The sequence below is a fragment of the Oryx dammah genome, unplaced genomic scaffold (assembly GCF_014754425.2).
Source record: "Oryx dammah isolate SB20612 unplaced genomic scaffold, SCBI_Odam_1.1 HiC_scaffold_312, whole genome shotgun sequence".
Classification (NCBI taxonomy): Eukaryota; Metazoa; Chordata; class Mammalia; order Artiodactyla; family Bovidae; genus Oryx; species Oryx dammah.
Window position 1 is genome coordinate 1 of NW_024070478.1, and position 11,100 is coordinate 11,100.

Sequence of the window (11,100 nt, forward strand, 5' to 3'; positions counted from 1 at the left end):
GCTTTGCTTTTCAGACATGAGGGCAGAGAGAGTGTCCCCCCTCCTGGCTCTGGGGCTCCTGCTGGCTGGGCTCTGCTCCAGTGTCCACTGCCTCCCGGAGAATGTGACCCCAGAAGGACAGCACAAAGGGATGTCTGTGGATGACCATGCATTAGCCTCAAGCAACACCGACTTTGCCTTCAGCCTCTACAAGCAGCTGGCTTTGAAGAACCCCAGTAAGAATGTCATCTTCTCCCCTCTGAGCATCTCCATAGCCTTGGCCTTCCTGTCCCTGGGGGCTCGTGGCCCCACTGTGATGGAGATCCTGGAAGGTCTCAAGTTCAACCTCACAGAGACCCCCGAGACAGAAATCCACCAGGGCTTCCAGCACCTCCTGCAGACGTTCAATCAGCCCAGCAACCAGCTGCAGCTGAGCGTGGGCAACGCCATGTTTGTGCCGGAGGAGCTGAAGCTGCTGGACAAATTCAGGAAAGATGCCGAGGCTTTTTATGCCTCTGAGGTTTTGTCCATCAACTTCAAGGATTCCAAAGCTGCCGTAAATCTTATCAATGAATACGTGAAGAATAAAACTCATGGAAAAATTGAGAAGCTCTTCAATGATCATGACCAGCTCACAGATTTAATCTTGTTGAATTATATCTTCTTTAAAGGTGGGTGCCTAGTTTGGGGTTCAGAGAAACAAGTACTTATTTTCTGAGGCTTCAGGGCTATTTCCTGGCTTAATCAACTGTCATTAGGCAAAACACTATAGAGAAGGCTGCCCTCAGCTTAAGGGGCTTCGGCACTAAGGCCCTGCCCCAACCATTGGCTTTGACTGTCATTGGATTTTCCAAAATCCAATGGTCGTTACAGGACGTTAGTGCAGGGAAGCTGCTAACCCTTTGTCTGACACAGAGGGAGAGTTTTGTTTTGACTTCATCTTACCCAGCTGCTAGAGGAAGGGTCTTCCCGTTCCCATCACTCTTGTGTGTGTCCTTCCTAAGGAGGTGGTGTTGGAACCCTCGGGAACCCTCAGCTGTGCCCACCATGGGCTGGCTCTGACCTGCCGGGGGACTTGGTCTCTGAAGGCTCCCAGTGAGGCCAGTGGTCTTCATGGTGAGACAGACTCTGAGGAGCCTGTGAATCCCCAGGGTCTTCACCTGTGCTCTTCTATCAGCTTAGGGTGGAACAGGTCAGGCCACCATCTGGGAGCAGCCTCTGCAGAAGGGAGCCTCCTAGACAGGATCCTCCTCCGGCTTCAAGCTGGTCTGATGCCTGGCCCTCCTGGTGTCAGGAGGTCAGCATGGCAAACCTCCGCCTGGATATTCACAAGGGGCGGAGTAGAGGCAGATGGATTTTGCACAGGGAGCAAGAAGGGCCAATAGGGACCTAGAGACAGATTATCAAGTCAGGAAGTGGTCAGCTATGTAAGAGACACCGGCTCTTGGAGCCAAGTTAGTCCAGAGCTGAGGACTCTTGGCAGAGTCCAGAGCAGCCCTCTTGGGCCACCGTAGTTGTCTGTAAATAAAAGCTTAGAACTGAATTATTCTTAAAAATGAATCCAGGCCTGTCCTGCTATGTTTGTTTTTTGAGTTTTCTGTGCTTCCCTTTCCTTTTTCACCTTAGGACTTTCTCCTTACAAGTCTCTTCCCCAGGGGCACCCCAGGCAGCCTCCCTTTCTGTCTACCCCCACCTCTAACCTTGAGGACACAGGCAGGGGTGGAAATGAAGCACGAGGTGGGGGTGGATTCACATTCCCTGAAGCCCCAGAGCCCTGAACTCCTCTAGAAGTCCTGTCCTCAGCGCAGATTCATCCTCCTGGGTGGAGACCCGAGTCCCCTCCTCTGTTGACACTGCCCTGCACTCTGGATCCCCAGGTGGCTCCTGCTCCAGCCAGGCTCACAAAGCTGCAGGGATGTGTGTCCTCCCTGAAAAGCCAATGACTAACCCGGTCACTAACATGTTCCCTTGAAGGACGAGGAGGTCCTGTATCTCCCCAGGCCCAGCCTCATCCCCATCTCTCCCTTGCCCTCCGTATTTCCTGTTGACTTTGCATGTAGTACAACTAACCAGCTTTGTTTCATGCCCCTCTTCTCAATCCTGACCTGCAGGGTTCAGCCCCATCCCCAAGGGCTTACCCACCTGCCCAGGTGTATGTGCACACCTGGCAGGCCCACCCCAGAGGCACATGGTGCAGGGGCACAGCTGGTGCGTGGAGGGTCTGCCCCACTGAGGGACCAGGGCAGAAGAAGGAGAGGACACAGCCCTTGTATTCACAAAGTCATCTATTCCTTCTCCAGCCCAGTGGAAGACGCCATTTGATCCTCGCCGTACTTATGACTCAGAGTTCCTCGTGAGCAAGAACAAGACGGTGCAGGTGCCCATGATGACCCTTGGCCTGGAAACCCCTTACTTCCGGGATGAGGAGCTGGGCTGCACGCTGGTGGAGCTCATGTACACCAGCAACGACAGCGCCCTCTTCATCCTCCCTGACGAGGGCAAAATGCAGGACCTGGAAGCCAAGCTGATCCCGGAGACGCTGACGAGGTGGCGGAACTCCCTGAAGCCCAGGTGACTGTCCCCAGGACCCAGAGCTGTGGGTTCAGCTGCTGTCTTGGTCCTTCCCCCTCTTCCTGGACTCCTGACGCCCAGCAACAGGGCCTCAGGAATGTCCGGGGGCAGGACAATGGTGGGAGAACCTGTTCTGAGATGACTTTGCCATTTGCTAACTTAGGGATTTTGGGGCAAAATTTTTCCTTCCATAGGATGATGACATCAGAGGAAGGGAGAGCAAGGGGACTGAGGGTTCCTCTCACATCAACATGTATTGAGTCAGGAGGATCCTCAACAGAACACCCAACGCTCATGCAGTTCTCTCTTTGGCTCCGCCTTTCGACGGTGGAGAGGAAGGGATAGAATCGGGATCAGGTGAGGGCTCAAGTGAGACAGGCTCCGAGGACCAGCTTTACACTGTCTTTCCATCATAGTCACTCATTTATTCATTTATCCACTTAGCACTGGTTGAATTAATTAATGAAGATCATGTTATGTCTAAGGGAATAATTTGGATCCTGAGTCAGCAAGTTCAGTTCAGTCGCTCAGTCGTGTCCGACTCTGCAACCCCATGAATCCCAGCACGCCAGCCTCCCTGTCCATCACCAACTCCCGGAGTTCACTCAAACTCACATCCATTGAGTCGGTGATGGCATCCAGCCATTTCATCCTCTGTCGTCCCCTTCTCTTCCTGCCCCCAGTTCCTCCCAGCATCAGAATCTTTTCCAGTAAGTCAACTCTTCACATGAGATGGCCAAAGTACTGGAGTTTCAGCTTTAGCATCATTCCTTCCAAAGAAATCCCAGGGCTGATCTCCTTCAGAATGGACTGGTTGGATCTCCTTGCAGTGCAAGGGACTCTCAGCAAATAAAACACTAAATTCCCCACCTTCATGGCACTTAATTTGTAATTGGGGGAGACAGATAAAAAATAAATAACTAAATAATTTTTGTACTCAGAGAGATGGGAAATGGTGAGGTGAGGGAAAATAAAGGAAAAAGAGAAGGAAAATTGGACCCAGGGGTAGTTTGTGATTATAATTAGGATAGCCCTTAGGTGATGTTTGAGGTGAGGGACTGAGTCAAGTGGATATCGTGGGAAAAGCATTGCTGACCAAAGGAACAGCCAGTGCAAAGCCCCTGAGGCAGGAGCAAGTCTGGTGTGGTTGAGGATTTGTGAGGCCAGAGCAGGAGAGCAGAGGGAATGAGGGGGGAAGCTGGGCGAGGTCGGGGTCCTTGGGGAGGACTAAGGTCACCCAAGGCCGTGCAGACCCCTTGACTCCCCCACCGTCTAAGGGAAATGGAAATTCATCACAAGGTTTTGAGTCAACAAGTAAAAGATCTGAGTGATGTTTTAGAAGAACCACCCAGGGTGCCAAGTGGAGAGCAGATGGCAGAGGACATGCATGGAGGCAGGGAGGCCACCTGGAGCCCAGTGGGGGTCACCCAGGGGAGGGCGCTGAGGGCTGGACCAGGATGAGCAGGAAGCGTGGGGAGGGGTCAGGCTCTGGGTAAACTGAGGGTAGACACACAGGCCAGGAGGTGGGATTCAGGAGACAGATCTAAGGGGGACAAGAGGGAGAGGCATGCTGGGCCAGGGTCTGCAGGGGTGGGTAGGGAGGGGGTGCGAGCAGCCATGGGGGGGACACCCCACAGTTTAAGGGAAGTCGGAGCCTCCTCATACTTGGCATCTAAGACCAGATAGCCTGACAAGAGTCTTAAGGGAAATACAGAGAGAGAGAGAGAGGCCTCGGGGTGGGAGACAGCATCTCTTGCTCCAAGAACCTGCTGGCGGCTCTGCTCAGAAGCTGAAGCTGTCCTGTCCTCAACTGGGATGGCAAGATGGAGACCCTGAATTGGATGATTCATGTCCCCAAGTCCCCTGACTGCAGCCACCAGCCCCCCATGTCGCCTCCAAGCCCCTTTCAGCTCCTTCCTTCCTTGCCGCTCACACTCAGGCCGCCCTTGTGCTGTGGAGCAGCCCCTCTGCTTCCCACATTCCTGCAAGTGCATCCACCTCCTCCTAGGCTCCTCTTCACCCAGTCACATCCATCCCCTCCCCTGGGACTCAGGCTCCATGCCACCTCCTGCAGGAAGCCTTCCTGATGCCTGTGGAGCAGCCTCCCGGGCACAATCTCCTAGCAACTGTGAAATCCCTGTTGGAGGAGGGTATTTTCCTTGCCTGCAACCTTGCAGGGGAGAGGCGAGGACCTTTGTGGGCAACACCACAGCCCCAGCCCTAGGGACATTGGACTCTTGCAGTCAGGAATGCATAATTAGGAATTAAGGAGAGCTAGCCTGAGGGGTCTAGACACTGAGGAAGAAAGTTTATCTTTCCAGTGTTAAGGAGGTGGTTGGAGATGAAACCGCAAAAGATCAAACTGTGAGGTAAAAGAAAGGAAGACACTGTCCAGCGTGAGTTCAAGTTTATCTTTCTCATTCCCTAGACATATACATCAACTCAGCCTGCCAAGGTTTTCCATCTCCAGCTACTATCAGCTGAAAGACATCCTTTCCCACCTGGGTATGAAGAATATCTTCACCAGCAATGCGGACTTCTCAGGAATCACAGATGACCACAAGCTGGCAGTTTCCCAGGTAAGTCTAAACTTTGGACAATTCATTCTTTTTTATAGGAGCTTAAATGAGGGCAGACAGGCAGATGTTTGGCTAATTCTGAATTTGCAAATTCACTGAATTTCTGATAAATCAATCACCCTCCCCAGGACTGGGTTACAATCATATTGGGAGTTGTCCCCAACTTCCCTGAAATATAATGTGACCAGGAGTCCATCATTGGGAAAGAATTCCCCTGGAGTGGAATCAGTGGGGGACCCCGTGCCAAGCTCTACTTTTCATGCCTGAAGAGGCAAATAGTTAAGGTCCTGTGGCCCTCAGTTTTTTTCATCTACAAAATATGGTGATAGTTCTTACCCAGCATGAAGAAACTGGCAGAGCAGGTAAGAGGTACTAACAATGGCTCAGGGCCATCGTGATGAATATATACTAAGAGCAGGAGAGAAGGACACCAGGGGTCCTGGTACTGCCATCCTAGAAGCAGAGAAGTTAGAATGAATGGGGGTGGCTGGGCAGCCCTGCAGTCTCCCCTGCACCCCACCTGCCAGAGGGCCTGGTAAAGGAGACACAGGGGCCACAGGGCCTTGTGGTCCAGGGCTGGGAAGCCAATCCTAGGCAAAGTAGCTGAGGGCTCAGGGACACGTCAGCTGGAGCCACCGTGGTGCAGAAAGCAGTGCAGCTCATCTGCAACTTCAGCATGAAGGGCTGTGGATGGTTCCCTGCAAGAAAAGTGCCTCAATCTGGCCCTCTCCCTACACTAGGGGGTGCTTGGGGGACAGCAGAGTCTGTGGACTCAGACAGAGAGGGATCCAGGTCCAGGAGCCCCTGCTCTTTGCCTCTCTGACCCTGGGCCCAGGACTCTCATCTTCACTTTTTACATCCATGCATCACAACGGCAAACCAGCTGATAGTTGGATGGGAAGACAGACAGATTGAGCAGGTTGACAGTGCAATGACAGACCAGGAGCAGGTGGATGAATGTCGGTCCCCAGAGGCTCTCACACCCTGCCTCCCCTGTCTCCAGTGGGTAATGTTCTGGCGTCCCCACAGGTGGTCCACAAGGCCGTGCTCGACGTGGGCGAGGAGGGCACGGAAGGAGCTGCTGTCACAGCTATCAGAATGATGACTTCATCCTTGCACACATTAACTGTCAGTTTCCACAGGCCCTTTCTGATTTCCATATTCTGCAAAGACACTCAGAGCATCATCTTTTTGGCCAAAGTCACCAACCCCAAGGAAGCCTAGAGCGCCCCTCCTCCCTAAGGAGCTGGGTGCCCAGGTCCCTGGGAGCAGCCTGGCCCTCTGCTCATCCTTGGAAGATGACAGCAACAATGCTAGGGGCTCCAGGTGCACAGAGGCTGTATGTCCTGGTGACAAGGAGCCTCTGAGCCACAGAACAACAATAAAGCCCCTTCCTTGGACTGGATGCTTTCCTGTGCGCCACTGCCCTGCTGCTGGGCCCCAAGGCCAAGCCTTCCAAGCTACCACACACGTTCAGCCCACCCCACCTCTGGACCCCTCTGCCTCGGCCTCACCAGCGGCCCCGGAGCAGGCTTTGCGCCTCTGACCAAGCCCACTGGACCTCAGGACTAGAAGTGGGAGGGGTCCCGGGGGCTCTGGGTCCAAGTCAAGGTTCACTCCTTCCTCCCCAGGGCCTGGGATGTGCCCTGGTGCTCACTTGCAGGGGCTCCGACCCTGACCTCTTCTGGCACATGCCCCTGGACCCCTCCTTCCTGCAGCTGAGCTGGGCCTCCTTCCCAAGGATCACCCCTCTGCCCCCCAGCACCCCAACCTGGGAGAACAGCTACTTCAAGGTTCCCAGCTGAGCTCCTCCACCTCCTGGCCAATTCCACCTCCTCCCGTGACAGAGGATCCCCATCAGCCGCCAATATGGTGCTCCTAGGAGTGAAAGAGCAATAGACACATGATGTGTAATAAGAGCAACACACAGACCTTCATCCCCCTGATGTACTGGGGCTGTGAGATCCCCAGGGAGAGCACACGGTAACGATGACGTCATCCACAACTGACGTCTCTTGGAGGAGATCTCTCTTCCAAACAAGCTGCTGAGACCTCTACCTGGAATAACCCATTTATGTCACATGAGATGCTTGCTGTTACTCATCCCATTTTACCAATGGGGAAACTGAGGAACAGAGAGGCTCAGTAATTCCCCCACAGCTAGAAATTACTCCCAGCAAGATATTATCCCAACCAGATGGATGTCAGAGGAACACTCTAAACCACAAAGCCACTCGGCCCACAGAGATTTTTGCAGCAACGGCCCTCATGGGACTTAGAATATAATGGGGAAGATGAGTGATGAACAAAGGGATTGGAGGCTGAGAGGGGAGGACCAGGCTCAGCGGGAAGTCAGGGAAGGCTTCCTGGAGGAGGGGATTGCAGAGCTGCCAGCAGAGGAAAGGTAGAAAGTTGTGGGTGAACAGAGAGCAGTGTCGCCAGCAAGAGAAAATGTGAGGGGGGCATTTTCAAGAAAGGGAAAGAAATTGGACACAACTGGAGCAGAAAGTGAGGGGTGGCAGGGAGCATGGGGCCGTGGCGGAGGCACTAGAGAACCCGGGGCCTGGGACTCGGCAAGGGTTCTGGGAAATTCCGTAGGGTCCTAGGCAGCTTTAAAGGGGTTTAAACAGAGGGTTGATGTGAGGAGATTTGCATGGTTCCCAGGAGGCAGCGAAGAGATCTGCTCAGGGGAAGTTCAGGAGAGAATCAGGCAGGAGGAAAGCATCAGGATTGATCCTCCCAGGATGGACAGATGAGCGCGGATGGAAGGAGGTCCCCTAAGCTGAGTGCCAAGGGGTGCAAAGAGGAGGACACCCCAAAAGGCAAGGCACCAGGGGGAGGAACAGAGTGGGGAGGAGTGGGGAGCCAGGGAGGAAAGCCGTCACCCCAGGACCACAGGAGAGGCAGACAATGGACAGGGAAGAGGAGTGAGGGGTAAGGGGAGAATGAGTGGTTCCTGGGATGCAGTGATCTAAAGCCACAGAGGGGCAGAGCAAGGACAAGGTGAGCAGAATGAGGGAAGCCCTGCCCTGACTGGAAGGCAAGAGAAGGAGAGCTAAGAGGGGGTACAGTCAATTTTTCTAGAGTTTAGACTTCAGCCTGGCAAGAGCTGGGCTGACGTTGGCTTGTGTGTTATAAAGATGCTGCTAGTTCTTTGGGTCTGTTTGTGTGAGCTTAGGAGAGATTCAGGGGGTGGGGTGACCAGCCACAAGGCTGCAGCATGGCACAGTCCTAAGGGATAGTTATTAGATGTGGCTTGACAGCACCGCTAACCCGGGGCTGCACAGGAAGAACCCAGGGGGCTGGTGCCCAGAATCCCTGGAGAGAGCCGAGTGCCTGGGATGGAGGAGGTGGGAGGGAATCCTGACCAGTGGAGGATGAGAGTTAAGGTCAAGACTTCTCCCGTGAGGGACAAGTGGGTTTCCTGATAGGATGCTCTGGTGTCTCCTTAGCTCCAAGGCCTCTGCTGATTTCCAGCGTAGGAGCCAACATCACATGCTAAGTGATATTTGCCCTGCGGGTGGGGTAGGGGGAAGCCTGAGATGGGACAGAGGGGACCATGATGTCTTGCAGATCTGCCAGGCTCCGCAAGGGGTTCCCTGATGTCTGATTCCAGGAAATCCTGGTGCTTACCCATCAGAGTCATGGGCTCTCTGTCTCCCTCCTTAGCATCCTCCTTGTGGAGTTTGAGATGCCATCTGCAGGGCTGAGGATGGAGGTGGAGAGGCCTGAAAACATGGCCCAGAGAGACATGCAGTCATGCGTCTGAGACTCAGTGTGGGAGGACACAGTCTAGGGCAGAAAGAGTTGAGGGTGAGAGACGTGGGGTCACCGGAATGGGCACAAACAGTCTGAGGGTGTCAGTGAGATGGAGAAAGCCCACTCTGCCCTGTGGCACAAGGGTGGGCCTCCTTGGCCCTCAGTTTCCTCATCGACAGTGGGATAACAGTAGAGTGTGCGTGTGAGAGAGTGTGCGTGTGTACATGCATGAACATGTGTGAGAAGATAGGAGGTCACTGAAATGATTCTTCCAGAGTCGGATGGCTCCAGAGGAAATACGAACATCCCGAGTCTTTCTCTTGAGAATTAACTCCTCTCCTGCCTGAATGCTGGTGATCATAGCTCTTTGCCCCTTGGCCAGGGCCACCTGGCATTACCCTGGAGGAGACTGTGAGCTGCCCCAGCTCAGGGCTGTGACCCTCCTGTCCTGGGTCCAGGTGTGCAAGGAGCCAGTACCACAGCCCAGGAGGCATCTGCACCCAGGTCTGGGTGTTCCTGGAGGGGGATGAGCAGCTTTTTTTTTTTTTTTTAATGCAGCAGAAAAGTTAGTGTGTACTCAACAGAGAGAGTGTTTGCAAAACTTTTACAGCTTGAAAGCCTTCTGCTCCCCGAGCTGGCCTGATGGCAGGGGTGGCACACAGGTGGCCTCCAGCCTGAGTGCAGAAGCAGGGTGAGCATGCGTTAATGGGTGTGAGCCAGATTCCACCTGCTCCCAGTTTTGTTTACTGCCAGTTCAGTTCAGTCGCTCAGTCATGTCTGATGCTTTGCAGCCCCACGGACTGCAGCACGTCAGGCTTCCCTATCCATCACCAACTCCCAGACTTTGCTCAAACTCATGTCCATTGAGTCAGTGATGCCATCCGAACATCTCACCCCTCTTTTGTCCCCTTCTCCTCCAGCCTTCAATCTTTCCCAGCATCAGGGTCTTTTCCAAGGAGTCAGTTCTTTGTATCAGGTGGCCGAAATATTGCAGTTTCAGCTTCAGCATCAGTGCTTCTAATAACTATTCAGGACTGATTTCCTTTAGAACTGACTGGTTTGATCTCTTTGCAGTCTGAGGGACTCTTAAGAGTCTTGTTTCCCATGACTTATTTTTACTCTGCTCATCTACTGCCTGGACATAAACACACACAGTCTCAGTTTTCCTTGACTTGTCAGGATCTTCAGTTCTTTCTCTTGATGTTTGCTTGATGTTGTAAAGGGAAGGAACGCAAGGGTTATGATGATATGCACGGCATCCACACCTTCCCTCCTTCCTTCATTCACTCTTGAGCCCCCATTTCATGCTGAGGATGCATTAAGCACTGGGAAACAAACCACAGTGTCCCCCTCAAGGACTTCTGGTCTTCATGGAAAAATTCAGGCATTGCAAAAATAGAGAGGATGACATAAACTCACATACATATCAGCAGCTTCAGTCATTATTAACATGGGGCCAATACAATTATTCCCTGCCTCCTAACCCTTTCCCTCTTTGGGATCTGTTTTGTAGCAAATCTTACACATCTTGTTATTTTAATCATAAGAATTTTAAAAATACTTAAAATGGCATATCATGCTTAAAAATAAGCATGCTGCTGCTGCTGCTAAGTCGCTTCAGTTGTGTCCAACTCTATGCGACCCCATAGACAGCAGCCCACCAGGCTCCCCCTCCCTGGGATTCTCCAGGCAAAAACACTGGAGTAGTTGCCATTTCCTTCTCCAATTCATGAAAGTGAAAAGTGAAAGTGAAGGCGCTCTGTCGTGTCCGACCCTTAGCGACCCCATGGACTGCAGCCCACCAGGCTCCTCTGTCCATGGGATTTTCCAGGCAAGAGTACTGGAGTGGGGTGCCATTGCCTTCTCCGAAAAATAAACCTAAGTCCTTAATATTATCAAATATCAAGTTATCACTACCCTGATGGGTGCCTAAACTTAAAAAACAAATTCTTTTTAAATTAGGACTCAAGCAATGTCTACACAATGTCTACACAAGGCATCTAATTTAATTGAAGTGAAATTTGCATAACATAAAATTAACCATTTTAAAGTATAAAATTTAATGATGATTGTCACATTCACAATGCTGTGAAACTATCGTGTTTTTGTTTTTTTTTTTTTAGTTTCTAACAATTTTAATCACCCTCAAAGGAAATCCCATACCTTTTAAGCTCTCACTCCCCATTATACCCTTTCCCCAGGGCATGGTAAC

General features: G+C 52.3%; 1 protein-coding gene across 1 annotated transcript; it reads left to right on the forward strand.

Annotated features, from left to right (window-relative positions):
• Positions 1 to 16: 16 nt before the first annotated feature.
• On the forward strand, positions 17 to 6,534 carry LOC120859232 (serpin A3-7-like). Its single transcript, XM_040235412.1, has 4 exons — positions 17 to 650; positions 2,280 to 2,550; positions 4,979 to 5,129; positions 6,159 to 6,534. Exons 1-4 carry the CDS (start codon positions 17 to 19, stop codon positions 6,351 to 6,353), a joined length of 1,251 nt encoding a protein of 416 aa, XP_040091346.1. The 3' UTR covers positions 6,354 to 6,534.
• Positions 6,535 to 11,100: the final 4,566 nt, after the last annotated feature.

What these genes read in the sequence shown, in the direction of transcription:
- LOC120859232 (XM_040235412.1), top strand. Translation starts at nt 17, where the DNA reads ATGAGGGCAGAGAGAGTGTCCCCCCTCCTGGCTCTGGGGCTCCTGCTG. An exon ending in GAATTATATCTTCTTTAAAG is followed by an intron (nt 651 to 2,279) that starts GTGGGTGCCTAG and finishes TTCCTTCTCCAG; the next exon opens with CCCAGTGGAAGACGCCATTT. An exon ending in ACAAGCTGGCAGTTTCCCAG is followed by an intron (nt 5,130 to 6,158) that starts GTAAGTCTAAAC and finishes GCGTCCCCACAG; the next exon opens with GTGGTCCACAAGGCCGTGCT.